We start from the raw sequence: 19,108 nt of genomic DNA, 5'->3' as shown, positions 1-19,108 counted from the left end.
TTGTCTTTTAGTGGGGAAAGGAATGTGATTCTGCAAACACTGTTTCTTTGCTCCAAACAACATTTTCACTAAAATAAAGAGAGATGTTTTTTCGATCAGAACCTCACAGGGTTTGGTTGTAATAATAAAGCTGCATGTAGTTGTGTTGGGATTATATTCATTCACAGGATTGATTCTGGCACTTTATTTCCAGGTAGCACATCAAAGAAGTAAATGACAGAATCCATAATAATTTGAGTGGTTTTTTAAAAGAATTTCAAGTGTCAGAGCCACCTGTGTACAAACTGGCCTTTGCTCGTAACCATATATTTAGACAACGTTCTTGTTAAGATTTTTAATGCACATATGAATCAGATAACCACATTTTCCTTCCTAGGTACCTCCCTTTTGGAACAGGCTCTATCTGCTATTACACACTATTGTAAAACATGACATCAAAAGCAGTTCTAGAAATCAAAACACCTTTGTCTCTTGCATACCTGTCCTGAAGCCTGCTGCAAACCACCACAACTTTTAAATTGTGCCCCCATCAACATTTAAACATCCCCTCCTCTTTGGTGCAGGAATGGCCTTTTTAGGTGTTAGTACAGCACCTTGCATAATAGTGCCCTGCTCCGAGCCTGGGGCCTCTAGGTTTTTCTATAGTAGAAATAATGAACAAAAGAACCCAGGAGTCCTGGCTTCCAGATCAAACCCGCTTTCCTCCCAGGGCTCTGGCTAGAACCCAGGAGTCCTGGCTCCTAGTGATTTCTGCGCAAGAAGTTTCCTTTACTACAACACTACACCTCCCATGAGGCACTGCTTTTTTTTAATGCAGGGGGAGGTGCCTCTTCCCTTTGCAGAGCATGCAGGGAACTGCAGGCAGGCCAGCAGGCTTTTCCCATTTACTTGCATGGAAATGCCCTATGGGACTACGTTCCCCATGAGGCTTTGCGCCTCCAGCCGCTCAGGAAGCTCATTCTCACCGCATAGCCTTCTGGGATTTGTAGTTCTCCAGAAGGCTCTTTCCTGTTGACTTGCCTAGGGAAGGCTGCCGACCGGGACTACGTTTCCCACGATTCCCTGCTCCCGGGTTGCGCGGTGGCTGCGGTGTTCGCCCCGCCCTTCCAGCAGCGCCGGCAGCTGGCTCGCTCCGGTCCCCCAGAGTGGAACCCTGCAGGCCCCGCACCTGGCGGTAAGGGCCCCCTTTAGAACGTACCACTGTGGCGGCGGGGGGGGTTGGGACTGTACCATTCCCTGCTTTCCCCATGTGGTGCAAGGGGATGGGACACGGGCCCTGGGGTTTCTGATCCCCCGGTTCGAGTCCGGCCTCGGACACCTAGGTTCCATCCCCGGCCCGGGAAGGGGGAGGAGCGGGGTCTAGTGGTCAGAGCAGGGCGGGGGCTGGGTGATCAGGACGCCTGGGTTCCATCCCCAGCTCTGGGAGGGGAGCAGAGTCTAGTGGTTAGAGGGGTGGGGGGGGGGGCAGGGTTGGGACCTGGACGCCTGGGTTCCATCCCTAGAGAGGGGTCTGCAGGGGTGGAGCTGGGTGCCAGGGATGCGCCTGCGATGCTTTGATGCCGGTGAGTTGGCCGTGTTGGGGGGCAGGTGCCTGTGCTGTACATCCAGGGCTGGACTCCTGTTATCCTGTCCTGGCTCCGCCGCCCCCTGCTCTGCCTTCTGGAGTGCAAAGAGCCCGGGCTAGGGGTGCTGGACTGTCCTGGGGGCCTGGCACGTATCTGCCCCTGATACGGGCACCCTGGGACGAGACCTGAAATGCACCACGCTGGACCACTCCCTCCCCTCCCAGATCTGGGGAGAGAACCCTGGAGTCCTGACTCCCAGCCCCCCCGCTCTAACTCACTAACCCCCCACAGCCCTGCGATCTGTTTGGGTTGGAACTTGGCGATGGAGAGGTTTCGGCAGCTTGCGAACACAAGGGGGTAATTTAGATGCCATCTGGGCCTTATATGCAGCATAGTGCCTAAATGGACCGTGGCTTCTTGGCCCAGCGCCACATGCCTTAGACGGTCTGTCTAGGGCTGGTATCCCCTCCAAGCTCACCTGGGGCTTGGGGAAGCCTGTCTGGCCCCATAGTAGCCTCGGAGCAGGCATTATACCCAGTATATGGCCCTGATCACTATTCCCATATTGCCCTGTCCCAGTGCAGAAGGCTAAGGAGATCTGTGGGGTCCCAATACACAGTACCCCCTTCCATCAGCGTGGGACTGTATATTGGGGAGCAGTGGGAGGCTGAAATCATTGTTCCTGAACAGGCTGTTTGTGGGAACATGGCCGCCCTGCATGTGCTAGAGACCATCCCCAGGGGGCGTAGCTGCTGGGGGTTAATTGAGGACAGGGTGGGGGCGGGGGGCAGGCAAGGCTGCTATGCACGTTTGCAGAGCGCTCGCAGTCCGATCGCGCCAGCCAGACAAACGGAGCCTTGTTCTGCTGCTAGTGTGATCGCTGCTTTGCCAGAGGGCCGCGGTAACAGCTGTTCCAAACCCAGGACAAGGTGGGTGGATAGCCTCAGGACCCAGGAGTCCTGGCTCCCAGCCCCCCTGCTCTAACCCACTAGACCCCACTCCCCTCCCAGAGCTGGGGATAGAACCCAGGAGTCCTGGCTCCCAGCCTCCCCTGCTCTAACCCACTAGACCCCACTCCCCTCCCAGAGCTGAGGATAGAACCCAGGAGTCCTGGCTCCCAGTCCCCCTGCTCTAACCCACTAGACCCCACTCCCCTCCCAGAGCTGGGGATAGAACCCAGGAGTCCTGACATTTTTCCTCTCCTCTTTGACGTCTGGTGGCAGATTGCTCTTCTGTGGGTGGCGAGGTGGCACGGAGCGATTGGGGTGGGGCCTGGTATGCATCTCTCTGGATCCTCTCATCTGTGCGTGGTTCACGCCAGGGCTAAATACCAGTGGCCTGAGGTAAATCCGACCACCCATGTCTGCTACAGAGGGCTGGGAGCCAGGACTCCTGTGTTCTATTCCCGGCTCTGACAGGGGAGTGGGGTCTCGTGGGTTTCGGGGGTGGGGCCAAGAGGCAGGACTCCTGGGTTCTATCCCTGGCTCCGAGAGGGGAGTGGGGTCTCGTGGTGTTGGGGGGGTGGGGCCGAGAGCCAGGACTCTTGCGTTCTCTCCCCGGCTCTGAGAGGGGAGTGGGGTCTCATGGGGCTGGGAGGTGGGGCCGAGAGCCAGGACTCCTGGGTTCTATCCCCGGCTCTGAGAGGGGAGTGGGGTCTCGTGGGACTGGGGCTGAGAGGCAGGACTCCTGGCTTCTGTCCCCACACCAATAACCCCATGTCCATGAGGCTCTCCTCACTTTCTAGCCCTAGGCCTCTCTGCTGGCCTTGGGGTGACGCCCAGACCCACCAAATTCATCTTGCCAAACGTCTGCCTGGCAGGGGCCCCATCGTCTGGCCGCTCCTGGGATTTGAACCGGGGCCCCGGAAGGAAAGGTTCCCCCTGTGACCTCCCCCACCCCTGCCTGATCTGGGATTGACTGTGGGGAGGGGGTGTGTATCACAGCAGCAGCTTGAGTTGACCTAGAGTGGAGGGGAAGGGGTAGCTCGGCTGGGGGTGCTGTTGGGGGGCTGCTGGAGAGCGGGGAACTGGGAATGAAGACCCTGTCCATGTGTCTGCCCATCGCTAGGTCCCTGGAATGTCAGTCTGTCTGTCATCCTTCCCTGGCATGTCCATCGTAATGTCTCTCTGTCTGGCTGTCTGTCCCTAGGTCCCTAGGATGTCTGTCTGCCCGTCCATAGGGCGCCTGTCCATCTGTCCATCCATAGGGCATCCGTCTGTCCATCTCCAGGATGTCTGCCTGTCTATAGGATGTCTGTCTGCTTGTTCTTATGGTGTCTGTCCATCCCTAGGATGTCTGTCTGCCTGCCCTTAGGGCCGTGCTTCCCAACCTTTTTGTGGCCAGTAGCACATTCATGTTTTCAGAAGAGTGTGGCGGGCGCCAACAGTTACTCACATAATGCAGGGCCGGCTCCAGGCACCAGTGGGGCGAGCACGTGGCTGGGGCAGCACGTGCTACGGAGCGGCATTCAGTCCGTTCTGCAGAGTCGGAGCGGTTTGGTTTGTTTGTTTTTGTTTTTGTTTCTTGGGTTTTTTTTGGTGCGAGTTCTGGGCAGTGCGGAGAGAAGCCGGAGAGAAGCCGGGAGGACAGAGAACACCGGCGCCTGCAGCCCAGGAGTTCTCAGTCCCTGGCAGGTGCGGGGCCGCGGCTTCTCTCCGGCTTAAGCCACAGCCCCGCGCGTGCCAGGGGCTGAGAACACGGTGCCCACAGTCTGCAGCCCTGGAGTTCTCTGTCCCCGGCAGGCCCGGGGCCGTGGCTTCTCTCCCCTGCTGGGCACTAGGCGGGCGCACGGGCACCGCGTTGGGGACCACTGCCTGGGATCCCCCACTGTGTCAGAGCCTGGTGGCGTTTGCTGCGTTGGGGTTTCCATGCCAAGGATGTCTGGCCGTCCCTGGGCTGTCTGACTCCTCCATCTGCTCTCTGATGCCCTCCTCACCCCCTCAGCAGCACAGTCCAGATGCTAGTGCACAAACCCAACCCGTGGGCCCCGCTGGGCGGACAGGCAGGGTGCTCCTTGGTTGGCTGCGGCAGCCGGTGTCACGGGGGGCGGGAGGTGTTGGCTAATGGGGGCGGGGATGGATGGGACCAATGGGGCCGCGCGCCTGGTGGTGGTGGGGCACGTGTAACCCCACACTGGATGTTTGACTCGGGCAGAGACACCCGCTCCATGGGCACCGGGAGCCAGGGGCTTCCTTCCACTCGGGCGCAGGTCGGTGCTTGGCCTTCTTCCGTCCAGTCACTGATTGGCTCTTTCTCTCTCTCTCTCTCTCTCTGCATTTCTGTCCCCTGGGCTCTTCCCTGTCAGCTCTGTGGCTGGCTGGGCTCCACAGGAGCAGATCCGGCAATCCAAGGACTCAACTCGTCTCCCTGGGTTGTCTTTAACCTGCTCTCTCTCTAGCCAGGCCCTCAGTGATCTGTCCAGGTGTCCCCCTCCCCGCCCCCAGCACTTCAACAGGTGTCTTGGTCACTTTCTGATCTCTCTGTCAGTCTCTTTGTTTATCTCCCTCTGCATCCGTTCTCTCGTCTGTCTGTAGCTAGTCGTCCATCTCTAAACAGCGCAATCTATCTATCTATCTATCTATCTATCTATCTATCTATCCATCCCCAGATACCCCCTCTATCTATCTATCTATCTATCTATCTATCTATCTATCTATCTATCTATCTATCTATCTATCTATCCCTTCTGTCTGTCATTTACTCCACACATTCTCTTTTTTGGAATTTCTCAGTACACCCCGAAGTTATTACCCTGACCAAGTTTGGGGCCCCCATCATGCTGGGTGCTACACAGAACCCCCCTGCGCCCCAGCTGAGATCAAGGTCCCGTCACGCCGGAGGCTGCATAGACCCTCTGCCTGCCTGAGATCGGGGCCCCATCATGCCTGGCGCTGCAGACCCCAGTGAGAGGCAGTCGCTGCCTGGAAGCATTTGCCATGCAAACAGACAGAGGCAGGACCAGTCTCCCAGTTGTGCCGATGGGGAAAGTGAGGCCCAGATAGGTGCGGCAGCTGGCCCGGGATGCCACCAGGAAGCTGGAGCAGAGCGGGGGAACAGAACCCAGGAGTCCTGGAGGTGAATTATTCTTTCTTCGTGAGGATGTGAAATCCCCACCGCGTGTCTCTTTTTCTTTTAGATGGAAACGGCGCTCCCGGCTGTTGGCAAGGAAGGAAACCACCACAAAATAACCAAGTTCACCTGAGGTAAGTGACTTCCAGAGACGGTCTATTATGAGAGCAGCTGAGAGTTTCTAACCAAGATTGGGCCCATGGTTGCTGCCCAGACCGCCTCATTAAGTGCAGCCATTCCCCCCCAGCTGCCTCACCCCAGAGTCGGTGCATCTCAGCGTCGGGCGAGCCATCCCTGTGTGGTGTTATGTCTGGTTGTTTGCCCATTATCCCACCCCAGAGGCAGCCGCATCCCAGTGCCAGCTTTGCTCTGAGTGTTCCTGTCTCTCACCTCCAGGTGTCTGTGAAGGCAGGAAGATGCTGTGGAAAGCGCTGCTGAGGATGGAGCTGGGGGGAACGGGGAACCGGGCCCCCTCCATGCACCGGCTCCTGTCCCCCGCCCTCCGGTACCGGTCCACTTCTGTCATGGATAACCACCAAGTGGAACTGGCCCGAGCGATCAAGACAGTCACCTCCTTCTACAACCAGTCAGCCATTGGCGTCGCAGCAGAGAAGGTGAGGGGCGTTGGCTCACTCAGCCTGTTCCTCCCAGAGGGGACGTTCAGTGCTTGGAGGAAACTGAGGCAAACCCAGTGAGCGGCACTAGGGGGTGCTGTGCTGCAGGGAGTGTGGGAGAGGGCTTTCACAGCTGGCCTCAATGCCTCAGTGTGGTGCTAGGGGGCGCTGTGCTGCAGAGCGCCGGGTGGGGCTCATTCATCCTTGGATCCTGGCCAAATTCCAGCTCCGGTGGCTCCACTCTACTCTCCCAAATTCCCTTCTGCTCTTTCAGTTGGACACAGGATTCTTTTTCACTTCCTGTCCCAAAGCCCTGCGCACCACCCGTGTTGGTTGGCTGCTGGGCCCTGCCCCAGAGTCAGCCGCATCTCAGCACCAGCTGGGCCAACCTCCTATGGCCTCGCTGCATGGCTGGTCCCCAACTGCCCCACCCCAGAGGTGGCTGCATCTCCGCGCTGGGCGACCCGTTTCTTGTATGTGAGTCATCTGTTCCTCTCTTGGCTCATCTCCCCCACGCTGAGACAGCAGATTCATTCCCTGGTCCAATGGCTGTGCAGTGGGGTAAGTCGGTCCCAGTGTGTTAAATAGGAAGGGGAACGGGGGCGGGGAACAGCAGGTATACGGGACGGAGCTTGGCAGCATGAGCCACTGTTCAGCTGCCAAATATTTACTCAGAAACCAGGCGACTTGCTGAAGAATTAGCGCCCGTCCCCTGTACTCGAGTGGAGTTAAATATTAATCTCAGCGGCTGGCAAATAAAACATGCACACGCGTGCCACGGAAGAAGGGATGCATTGCCAGTCCAGCAGGTATTAATCTGGTTTAAGCTTTGGCTACACTTGCACTTCAAAGCGCTGCCGCGGCAGCGCTTTGAAGCGCTAAGTGTAGTCAAAGCGCCAGCGCTGGGAGACAGCTCTCCCAGCGCTGTCCGTACTCCACCTCCCTGTGGGGAATAACGGACAGCGCTGGGAGCCGCGCTCCCAGCGCTGGGGCTTTGACCACACTGGCGCTTTGCAGCACCGCAATTTGCAGCGCTGGAGAGGGTGTGTTTTCACACCCTGCTGCAGCGCTGCAAATTTGTAAGTGTAGCCAAGCCCTTAGTGAAATAGACTGGAGACAGACGTTAAAGGGCCCTTTTCCCTCTAGGGGGCGCCAGCTTCAATCTGGCCCCAGGGCAGGGACTGGCTGGCTCAGGGGTGTGGGGAATGGGGCACGGGGTCTCTAGGGGGCGCTGGCTCTGATCCAGCCTTGAAGAGGCCGATCTGAAGCCCCCCACCCCCTCAGTGCATTCGCTGCTTTTGATTTCCTGTTTGTTTTTTCCAATGAGCATCCTTTGAAAGCCCCTTCCCTGTTGCTAGGCAGTTAGCGGTATTGCCGTGGCAACCCTCTCGGTTGTCTAGGTATCCATGGCAACTCCTGTTCTTTCCCTCTAAAGAGTCCGCACCTCAGCTGGGGAGGCCCAGATCCTGGGCCCCGGGCCATTAAAAGACGGGGCTGAATTATGAGGCCCAGTTTCTGAGGAATGAGGACGGCTCGCCTGGTGCTGAGATGCAGCCACCTCTGGGGCGAGGCAGCTGGGGAACAGCCGCACAAGGGAACAGGCTGGGGGACGGGAGCCATTATCCCCACGGCCCTCCCAGGCCTTGCAGATTGAAGGCATCAGGACGGCTGTAGCTGCTCTGCATCCCGAGGCGGGTGCTGGCTCATCACCGGGGAATCTGGGGCGTTGGTCCCAGCAGCAGGTCTGGGCTCCCATGTGCCTCCTGGCAGCGAAAGTGTTTGGCACGACCAAGTCTGGGGTTCCCCCAAGGGCCCGTCTCCGCCCCTGCCCTGCCACCTGGATCAGACCCACGGGCCCATCTAGCCTGGGATCCCCCACTGTGTCAGAGCCTGGTGGCGTTCGCTGAGATGGGGTTTCCAATTCCTCCTCCCCCGAACTGCCCCTTCCTGAATCCCATGACACTTGGCTGGTGTGTGTGTGTGTGTAATGTGCTGGCTTGGAGGTGTCCAGCCCTGTGTGGGGTCCCCTGGGGAGGTGGGGTGTCCAGCCCTGTTTGGGGGTCCCCTGGCTCGGGGGGTGTCCAGCCCTGTTTGGGGGTCCCCTGGCTCGGGGGGTGTCCAGCTGTGTGTGTGGGTCCCCTGGGGAGGTGGGGTGTCTAGCCCCATGGAGGGGTCCCCTGGGGAGGGGGGGTGTCCAGCCCCACGTGGGGTCCCCTGGCTCGGGGGGTGTCCAGCCCCCTGTGGGTCCCCTGGCTCAGGGGGTGTCCAGCCCTGTGTGTGGGTCCCCGGAAGAATGGAATCAAGCTCTTTCCTCCTCCTCCGTTCTTCCTCCTTTAGTTCTTTTCTCTCCCTCTGCTCTGCTTCTTTCACAGTCTTTCTCCTCCTTTTTGTTTCTTCCTCACTCATTCTTCTCTCTCCATTTCTCTTTTTTCTTTCCTTCATTCACTCCTTTCTGCTTCCTGCCATTTGTTCCCCATTCAGTCCCATTTCTCTCCTTTTTCTTCCCTGTCTCGTTCATTCTTTCCCTCACTCTCGCTCCTTTGATTTCTTCATCATGCCGCCTTGGCTTCCTTTTCTTTCTCATTTGCTCTTTTCTCTCCCTCTTTCTCTTTCCTTTCTTCCTCATCCACTTTCCCTCGCATTCCTTTTTTGTTTCTTCCTCCTTCATTCTCTCGGCATTCCTGTCCCATTCTTTCCCCATCTGACACTCCCTCTCTCTCTCTCCTGTTCCTGTGGACAACCCACAGACCCACCCCCCATGCCCCACCTGGGCGAGGCCGCGCCCCACAGCTGTATTGCCACGCTCCGCCTGCTGTTCCCCCCTCTGCCCTCAGGGGGCGCTCTGGACCCTACATTCATCCGCCTCCTTTCCGTTCTCCCCCAGCCGTCCGTGAGATTGACGCCCACCACCATGTTGTATTCGGGACGGTCACAGGATGGCAGCCACCTCCTGGTAAGTCCCCCGGCAGGCCCCCACCTGGCCCATCGGAGAGCTCAAAATGAACTCCCCTGTACTGGATGGGATGAGAGTGTTATCTCGGTTATACATGCTGGGGAAACTGAGGCACCGAGCGGGGGCGGGGAATCACACAGTCACGCAGGGAATTAATAATAGAACCCGGGAGTCCTGGCTCCCAGCCCCTTGTTCTAACCATTAGATCCCACTCCCCTCCCAGGCCTGGGATAGAACCCAGGAGTCCTGGCTCCCAGCCCCCTGCTCTAACCATTAAATCCCACTCCCCTCCCAGAGCCAGGGAGAGAACCCAGGAGTCCTGGCTCCCGGCCACTCTGACTCTAACTCTACTGGGATTGGTGGGGAGGAGCTGCGGGCTGCAGGTTGGGTCCTGTGAGGGAGGGATGGAAGCAGCCCTGAAGACGCCAACAGATGGGTGCCAGCCTCTCCTGAGCAGGACAGATGCCAGGACACACCCAGCCTGTGCCTCATTCAGACTGTGGGCTGGGATCTCTTAGGACTCCTGGGTTCTGTGCCTGGTTCTGGGAGGGGAGTGGAGTCTAGTGGGTTAGAGCGGGGGGCTGGGAGCCAGGACTTCTGGGTTCTCTCACTGGCTATGGGAAGGGAGTGGAGTTTAGTGGATTAGAGCAGCAGGGGCTGGGAGCCAGGACTCCTGGGTTCTATCCCCAGCTCTGTGGGGAGTGGGGGCTGGTGGGTTAGAGCAGGGGGGGCTGGGAGCCAGGACTCCTGGGTTCTGTCCTATTGTGTGTACAGCTGAGAACTGACACACTTGTTGCTCAGTAGTTCTCTAGTCTGCCCAGGCCTGAGGGTTCGCTGGCTGTTTCCAGGCAGATCGCCGGCATGTTACGTCCTGCCTTGTTAAAGGAACTGATGGGATTGTAGCAATCTTCATCCCAGTCTCTGCACAGCGACGACTCACCCGGCACTGAGAAGCAGCCACCTCTGGGGTGGGGGCAGCTGGGGAACAGCTGTGCAGTTTTTCTTCAAAGCAGTTTAAAACAGAAAGTGAAGGAGAATTCGGACTGGTTGATTACGGGGGTCGGGATTAAAGGAGGAAGAACAGAATTAGGCACAGATGTAGGATCAGCACCTTACCTCTTTAGCTTGATTAAACCAGGAGTCGTGGCTCCCAGCCCCTTCTGCTTTAACCACTAGACCCTTCTTCCCTCCCAGACCTGGGGACAGAACCCAGGAGTCCTGGCTCCCATCCCCCTTGCTCTGGCCACTCTCCCCTGACCCCGGTCAGTTACACTCTGAGTTCTTCCTCCTGTAGAAAAGTGCCCATTACCTTCACCGTGAGCTGCCCGTCCGCATCGCCCACCGCATCAAGGGTTTCCGCAGCCTCCCCTTCATCCTCGGCTGCAACCCCACCATCCTCCACGTGGTACGTACCTGAGCGGGGGCACAGCTGAGGGACACCGTGAGGGGGGAGGGGACACGGGGGGGAGCTGCTGGTTGTAGTGTGGGTGGGGTAAGAACACAAGAGACCTGGCTTCCGTCCCCCTGCTCTAACCCACTAGCCCCCACTCCCTTCCCAGGGCTTGGAAGAGAACCCAGGAGTCCGGGCTCCCAGCCTCCCCTGCTCTAACCCTCTAGCCCCCACTCCCCTCCCAGGGCTGGGGAGAGAACCCAGGAGTCCTGGCTCCCAGCCACCCGGCTTTAACCCAGTAGCCCCCACTCCCCTCCCAGGGCTGGGGATAGAACCCAGGAGTCTGGGCTCCCAGCCACCCCTGCTCTAACCCACTAGCCCCCACTCCCCTCCCAGGGCTGGGGATAGAACCCAGGAGTCCGGGCTCCCAGCCACCCCTGCTGTATCCCACTATCCCCCACTCCCTGCCCAGTCTCCTCAGGACTCCTGAGCTCTATCAGGTGAATCCTGCTGCCAGTCAGTGTTTCTGTGCCTCGCTTTACGCTTATTCGTTTTTCCGTCTTTCAGCATGAGCTGTACATCCGAGCCTTCCAGATGCTGAGCGAATTCCCCCCGGTGAGTGTTCAGTTACCCGGTGGCCCCCAGCACACAAAGGATTAGTTAAAATACGGGAACAGGTTATACGTTCGCTTCCCCCATCGCCAACTGATCCTGGGCCTGGACCAATCGAGCGAAGGGTAGAGTATCTGCTGGGAGGATGAGGATAACGTAGGTTATTACATCTCCATCCATCCAGCCCCACAGTACTTCATCTCTCCCTGTACACGCCATCCCTCCCTGTACACGCCATTCGGCTGTCTCAACTGGATCCATCCATCTGTCAGTCCCTCCATCCATCCCTGTGCATGCCATCCGTCTATCTCAACTGGATCTATCCATCCATCCATCTAGACATGAGCCACCTACCTGCTATCTGTCTGTCTCAGCTGGATCCATCCATCCATCTATCCCTGTACACACCAGCCATCTATGTCGACTGGATCCATCCCTCCATCCATCTCTGTATGCACCATCCAGCTATCTCAACTGAATGGATTCCTCCATCCATCCTTGTGTGCATCTTTCTCTCTCTCTCTCTCTCGGGATCTCTGCTGTTCTGGATTTGGGTCTATATAGCTAAGGTGTCACAATACATCTACCATAGGCTGGTTGTTTGGCAGAATTGGGGCATGGCCCTTCTCCCCTCTTTGGGGCGCCGGCTGTGATCTGGCCCCTGGGCGGGGGACTGGCTGGCTCAGAGGGGTGGGGAAATGGACATGGGGCCTTACCCCTCCAGGGGGCAGTGACTTCCACACCGGTTCATGTCTCTTCCGTTCTGCCCCGCTCCCAGATCAAGGACCAAGAGGCAGAAGCCCAGTACTGCAAGCTGGTCCGGCAGCTGCTGGATGATCACAAGGACGTGGTGACGCTGCTGGCTGAGGGGCTGCGGGAGTGTCGCAAACACATCCAGGTATCGGGGGGCTGGGATTGTGAGAGAGCTTAAAGCAAGGGGGGCTGGAAGCCAGGACACCTGGGTTCTATCCCCGGCTTTGAGAGAGGAGTGGGGTTTAGTGCATTGGAGCAGGGGAGGCTGGGAGCCGGGACTCCTGGGTTCTCTCCCCAGCTCTGAGAGGGGAGTGGGGTCTAGTGGGTTAGAGTGGGGGGGCTGGGAGCCAGGACTCCTGGGTTCCATTCTCAGCTCTGCTATGCACTCTGCTGGGTGAGCTTGGTTAAGTCACGTCCCCTATTGGTGTGTCGTTTTCCCCATCGGTAAATGAGATGAATACCATCCTTTGTAAAGTGAGATTCGCGGATGAAAAGTATTTCATGAGCACTTGGAATGATCATAACACGCACTGTCACTGCTTAGTTACTGCTGATTAATTATTATTTAGAGCGATCAGTTTTGCTAGTACCTTGTACGGCTGTTAATATTGATGACTAATGATCATCATTTCAGTATTGTTGTCAATATTCCACCTACTTATGTCTAAATGATCATGTTCTGTGTTTGTAATTTAATATTTTACTAACTGGTAAATCCATATTTTATTATCCGTTATTAATTCCCCTTATGCTTGTATTATTATTTTGGATTAATAATCATGATTTCTGTATTTTTCCCACGATTATGCTAATTTCAGATTACCAGTATTCATCTTGTACTAATCTTTTATTGATTCTTGTTGATTTTCTCTTGGATTGTGTTAGCTCATTAAATCCCATTACACTGATTGCATTTATGATTCTTTCTCAAGAATCATTCAATATTTTAAGCCACTCGTCTACGTCTAGGCGTGGCGGAGTTCCATTTTTATTTGTTTGCGGTTTCCGTGGAGAATATCAATGTTTATTTTTAAGCTTTTTAGAATTTGTATCCATTTATTGTCTCTGGTTCCTGCTTATTGCTCATAAGTAACCATTTCCGTCCGAGCCATACGGCAGTTTTTGGCTTTGGTTCTGTGTGTCGCCTCGGTGTCAGTACAGAACCGATTCCTTGTACTTAACGAGTGTTCTCCATCCGTAGATCTCAAAGCGCTTTACAAAGGAGGCTGGTATCTTTATCCCCATTTTATAGATGGGGACACAGAGGCTCGAAGCGGGGACATGACTTACCCAACATCACCCAGCAGGCCAGGTCCCCTGGGTGCTCTCCCGACTGGGCCTCGCTGCCTCTTTGTTAAGCTGTTGTCTTGTTAACCCCTTCGCTGCCGTTCTCCTCCCATGTCAGGACGAGAAGGTCATCCGCTATTTCCTAGACAAGACGCTCACTTCCCGGCTGGGGATCCGGATGCTGGCGATCCATCACCTGGCGCTGCACGAGGAAAAGGTACGGCCTGGCCTCTGCTCTCCCATTCCCCTCGGTGCTTTGCCGCCTTAGAACGGGCAACACACGCGACACAGCTGGCTGCCCCCAACGGATTAGAGTCGGCCCCCCGGGAATTCATAATCCATTATGGAACCGCCCTGCTTGGGTCTGGAGCCTTCCCTCTAGGGGGCGCTGGCTCTGCTCCGGTCTCAGGGCGTGTGACTGGCTGGCTCAGGGGGGTGGGGAATGGACATGGGGCCTTTCCCCTCTAGGGGGCGCTGGCTCCTCTCCAGTCCCAGGGCGTGTGACTGGCTGGCTCAGGGGGGCGGGGCACGGGACATGTGTTAAAGTCCTGCCTGATTGGTGCTCTCTCTCTGATTGGCAGCCGGACTTCGTGGGAATCATCTGCACCCGTCTCTCCCCAAAGAAAATCATTGAGAAATGGGTGGATTTTGCTAGGTAAGGAATCATGATGGTCTGTGGTGCCACCTTCTGGACTCAGCCCAGAGTTACACCCTTTACATTTCACCCTGTTATGATTTAAGTGTAGCATGGAGGGAGAGCGGAGGAAATTTCTTCTTCCACAAAGTGTCGCTTCGCTGGATCTGCAGGTGGATTCGTATGGGGTGGCTCCCTTCTCCGGTTCAGTCGGTGGCTTGCAGAGCTCCTGCTGTTCTTGGTTAACCACTAACTGGCTGAGATGTGTTTGGAGCTCGACAAATTAAAATCATCCCAGATTTATGAATGGATTTTTTAAGGGTAGATGATTGGCTGCTGCGTGTATCTAGGGAACTCCCTGAGCTATGGCTGACATGCTGGGGATGTTCATTCATCCTGAATGGAAGGGGGAATCTGTCCGTATAAACAGGAGTGGGGTCTAGTGGTTAGAACAGCGGGGGCTGGGAGCCAGGACTCCTGGGTTCTATCCCTAGCTCTGGGAGGGGAGTGGGGTCTAGTGGTTAGAGCGTGGGGGTGGGGGCTGGGAGCCAGGATTCCTGGGTTCTCTCCCCAGCTCTGGGAGGGGAGTGGGGTTTGGTGGGTTAGATCAGGGGAGCTGGAATCAGGATTGATCCGGTGCGGTGGGGAGGTTGAGTGACTGACCCAGCCTGGGTAATGCTCTGTTCCTCCCCCTTTCCCGGGTGCAGGCGTCTGTGTGAGCACAAGTACGGGAACGCCCCGCGGGTGCGGATCAATGGGCATGTGGCTGCTCGCTTCCCTTTCATCCCCATGCCCCTCGACTACATCCTGCCGGAGCTGCTCAAGAACGCCATGAGGTGAGCTCCCCCGTCCACCCAGTACATGGCAATGGGGCTGGCTCGGGGGGGGCGAGTAATGGGGCCTGGGGCCTTTCCCCTCTAGGGGGCGCTGGCTCTGATCCAGCCCCAGGGCAGAGGACTGGCTGGCTCAGGGGGCAGGGAATGGACCTGGGGCCTTTCCCCTCTAGGGAGCGCTGGACGGATAGGCGGGGCCCGATTTTAGGCTAAATTTTTCACTCTCCTCCTTCCCCAGAGCCACCATGGAATCTCACCTGGACACTCCGTACAACGTGCCCGACATTGTCATCACCATCGCCAACAACGACATCGACCTGATCATCAGGTACCGCGTGCCGGCTGTCAGAACAGCCGGCTTAGGTTGGAATCCCGCCCCCGGTGACGTCAGCGGGGATCCCGCCGGGGTCGCTGAGGCAAGGGGTGAAATTAAGAAAGGGGAAATGTTGTCCCGGGATCGGATGGGGCGTCTCCGTCGGGGAACAGGTGATCCTGCCCCAGATGGGGACCAGCTAGATGCGTGGAAGTGGGGTGAGCCGTGGTTTATTGGCTGCATGGTACTGAGTGGACCCTGTTCCCCCCAATAGGATTTCGGACCGGGGTGGCGGGATCCCGCACGAGCACCTGGAGAAGGTGACGGATTATCACTTCACCACGGCAGAGTCCAGCGCCCAAGACCCCCGCATGAACACCCTCTTCGGGAACATGGTGGACATGGTCAACAGCGGCCAGTCGGGCCCCATGCACGGGTGAGTCTGGTGCTTTGAGCTGTAGTGACGCCAGCTTCGTGGTTGCATTCCCAGCATCCTCCGCCAACGGGGCATCCTGGACGGGTCCTGAGCCAGGATCCACCCAGCTGGGCAGGAGCAGATTGTCCCCGTCTTGCCAATATTGCTGAGAGTGTGAGGAGTTTCACTGTCCGCGAATTAAAAATCTTGACAGTATCCACGTATCGAAAAGCCGATTCCCTCCGCCCCTGATTTGGGTCCATTGAAACGTTTGGTTTAGATCTGAGGAAAAACTTTCTAACGCTAAGGTTAGTTCAGACTCGGAACAGCTTTCCTAGGGAGTTTGCGGAGGGTGCAGTATCGGAGGCTTTTCAGAACAGGTGGGACAAACGCCTGTCAGGGTGGGTCTAGGTTTACTTGGTCCTGCCTCAGCGCAGGGGTGGGATTTGATGCCCTCTCCTGCCCGACCCTTCTGTGATTTCAACCCGTTTCCACCAGCTGATCAGTCGAATTAGCTCAAAGGTAGAAGGGGTTTCAGACGGGGAAATTGGAACGTCGTTGTTTTGGAAACGTCGAAACGTTTTGTCAGTTTCCAGTTTGTTCATCCCGTGTGTTTCGACGAAAAGACGAGTCATCAGATGGGTCCCCGGTGGCTCTGCCCCGCCGCCACTGGTTCCACAAACAGGAGTCTCTGCTCCCAGAAATGGTTAAACAGGGTGGAGGTTTGAGCGGATGGATAGAACCCAGGAGTCCTGAGACCCAGCCCCCCTGCTTTAACCCACTAGACCCCACTCCCCTCCTACACAGCCCAGGAGTCCTGCTTCCCAGTCCAGGACCACCACAGCATCTCCGTGTTGGCCATTTACAATAAGTTGTGTGCACAGGTGCTGACTTTTATTTTTCCTGGTGGGTGCTCCGCCTCTTTCTGCCCCCACTCCACCCCCTTCCCCAAGGTTCCCTGACCGCCGGCTGCTCTCTGCCCCCCAAGCGCCTCCAGCCAGCCACCAAACAGCTGAGCGGCTGGTGGATGCTGAACACCCTCTATTTTTTTCCCCATGGGTTCTTGAGTACACACACAGTTGGCATCTAGGGTTGTGTGTATTATTATTTATTAGCTGTGATTATGGTCGCGCCTGGGAGCCCCAGTCATGGCCCAGGACCCCGTTGTGCTAGGTGCTGCACGTTATTAGGTGTATTATGGTAGCACCTAGGCGCTCCATACATGGCCCAGGACCCATTGTGCTGAGTGATGTCTGTTATTTATTAGGTGTATTACGGTAGCCCAAAGAGCTGACAGTCTATAAGTCCCACGTGATTACCCCCCCGTCTGTCTGTCTGTCTCCGCCGCAGGTTCGGCTTCGGGCTGCCGACCTCCCGGGCCTACGCCGAGTACCTGGGGGGCTCGCTGCGCATCCAGTCCCTGCAGGGCATCGGCACCGACGTGTACCTCCGTCTGAAACACATCGACGGCAAGGAGGAGAGTTTCCGCATCTAGAGACGTCCCCCCTCTCGCCGGCCCGCCGCCCCCCTCCGGCTCCGCATGGACATCGGCTTTGCTTCCCGTGTCTCTGTGCTTGGATCCCTATGGACCCGATCCCACGGCCCCGGACTCCTGGGTTCCCAGCGTCTCCGCAAGGGGGCGGGACTTTGTGCTTACGGACAGGGCGTCGCCTCCCGCTGGTTATTCCAGTCCCGCCCCTGGGAGCACCCTATTGGATTCTTTATTCCAGGGGGGCGGGGCATGGGTCGGCCCCAACCCCAAACAGGTTTTTAAGGCAACGGACGCTTCCCGGCGCACACACCTTCATTGGTAGCTCCACACTGCCAGCACCTTGCACACTCGTTTTCTCACCCTTGTTTCATTCCCTTCTTCTAAAGAAACCAAATCAAAGGACGGCATTGGAGTGGGGGGAAGGCTTTTATTGCTGCGCATGACTCCAGAATCGCTCCCCCACCTGTCTCTCCAGCCCGACCCCTTCACACTTTGGACAGGGGAAGATTTTTATGGTTGCGCCTGGACGCTGGATTCCCCTCCCACCCACTGCACATGGCAGATGCTGATTCTAGCTCTGGTTATTGTTTTCCTGCTTTCTCGTTTACTTCGGGGGTGGGGGTGGGATGGGATGTGGATTTGACTCTCCTCCTCGGGAGTGGCCGGGGGAACCAGCCCCGTGACGTGTATCTCGCTGTGATTCCGATTAAAAGTGCCGATTCTGAAAGGCGGCGAGGCCGTGTGACTCTGTGCCGGAGGGAGCAGGGTGGTTCCTAGCATCACTGTGATCATCTAGTCAGACACAAGCCATACAACTTCCGGGAATTAACTTTTGTTTGAAGTAGAGCAGATCTTTTAGGAAACATCCCATCTTGATTTAAAAACTGCCAGTAATGGAAAATCTATCACAACACTTGGGAAGTCATTCCAGTGGTTAATTCCTCTCAGTGTTAAAAATTTGCCCCATGTTTCCAGTCTGAATTTGTCTAGGTTAAATCTTCAGCCATTGGACCTTGTTAGATTTGTCCTGATAGTTTGAACAGCCCGTGATCAAATATTTGTTCCCCATGTAGGTACTTACAGACTGGGGTCAAGTCACCCCCCTTTGCCCTTCTCTTTGTTAAGCTAAATAGCTGGAGCTCCTTGCGTCTGTCACTCATGTTGGGTTCCAGGAAGTGGGCGGGGGCAAGGTTGGATGTTTTGCTAAAAGCTCTGCTCTAGGAATTATTTTGGGGCAGTTCTGTGACCTGTATTATACAGGGAGGTCAGACAAGATGATCCCAATGGTCCCTTCTGGCCTTGGAATCCATGACCTGCGAAAAGCCGGAGGATACGGGTACAGGGCGTTGTGGGAATGGCAGTGGAGTTCAGCGTGTGAGTGTGGATGATGATGGGGAAAAAAAGTGCGGGATGACACATGGTGTCCCTGCTGTGTAGCTCTGCTCTCAGCCTCTCGTTGGGAAGGAGCTTTTCTGGTTGCTTGAGGGTGTAGCGGAAAGGAAATGATCCGGTGAGAAATTTGCCCTTTTTCTTCCACCAGTGAGGGCAAGAAACTTCCTCATTTAAACAAGAAACGAAAGTCGAGGTTCTCCTCTGTTCACATGACATCTTTTGGGGCTGGGGCCTATTCTCTCCTTCCGGAATATCCAAACAGTAGGGGGGGGGATGGCTGTTCCTGTCCCCCCATCAGATATTATATCAGGGGAGGGTCCCCCAGGAGTGTTTTCTTCCTTCAGGAGCCCGTGACCAGTGCTATCCAGGGACCAAACAGCCTTCTGGAAACAAAGGTTTATTAGCCAATGGAACAAAACATTTCAGGAAAAAATGGTTTCAAAATAACAACCAGCCAACAGGTGTTTCTGGCTTCATCCAGTCTTATGAGACTTGGATGGATTTTTTTTATCATTTCAACAGATAATCCCGGTGTTTATTTTGAAGCATTTTTTAAAATGTTTATCAATTAAAATTTTCACAGTTGTGCAAAATGATGGGGGGGTCAGCCAACAATTTAATGACAGTAGAGGCTGAGATTCAAAAAATTCAAGCTTTAGAACTGTTCAAACACAAATTGGCAACATCCTAAATCCAAGTACGTTAGCGAGATGAGGTAATGTTATATCATAATATTTTTTTTTATTGGACCAATTTCTGTTGGTGCGGGAGCCAAGCTGTCGGGCTA

At 56.0% G+C, this 19,108-nt stretch overlaps 1 protein-coding gene across 7 annotated transcripts; it reads left to right on the top strand.

The window, feature by feature from the left end:
- The first annotated feature begins 1,025 nt into the window (after nt 1-1,025).
- On the top strand, nt 1,026-17,656 carry LOC120403410 (3-methyl-2-oxobutanoate dehydrogenase [lipoamide] kinase, mitochondrial). Of its 7 annotated transcripts, none has more exons than XM_039534469.1 (13): nt 1,026-1,174; nt 5,701-5,767; nt 6,030-6,247; nt 9,132-9,200; nt 10,495-10,605; nt 11,158-11,205; nt 11,981-12,100; nt 13,361-13,459; nt 13,824-13,897; nt 14,584-14,712; nt 14,948-15,037; nt 15,297-15,458; nt 16,788-17,656. In XM_039534469.1, the coding sequence occupies exons 3-13, from the start codon at nt 6,050-6,052 to the stop codon at nt 16,930-16,932; spliced, it is 1,245 nt and encodes a 414-aa protein (XP_039390403.1). In that variant the 5' UTR covers nt 1,026-1,174; nt 5,701-5,767; nt 6,030-6,049; the 3' UTR covers nt 16,933-17,656. The 7 variants fall into 7 exon arrangements, with proteins under 7 accessions (XP_039390403.1, XP_039390404.1, XP_039390405.1 ...); XM_039534470.1 differs by lacking the exon at nt 1,026-1,174 and adding an exon at nt 2,404-2,494; XM_039534471.1 differs by lacking the exon at nt 1,026-1,174 and adding an exon at nt 2,821-2,908.
- The last annotated feature ends 1,452 nt before the right edge of the window (nt 17,657-19,108 follow it).

Source organism: Mauremys reevesii, linkage group 4 (genome assembly GCF_016161935.1).
Source record: "Mauremys reevesii isolate NIE-2019 linkage group 4, ASM1616193v1, whole genome shotgun sequence".
NCBI classification, from domain to species: domain Eukaryota; kingdom Metazoa; phylum Chordata; order Testudines; family Geoemydidae; genus Mauremys; species Mauremys reevesii.
The sequence above is the reverse complement of the archived record's forward strand: the minus strand, read 5'-3'. Positions and strand labels throughout refer to the sequence as shown.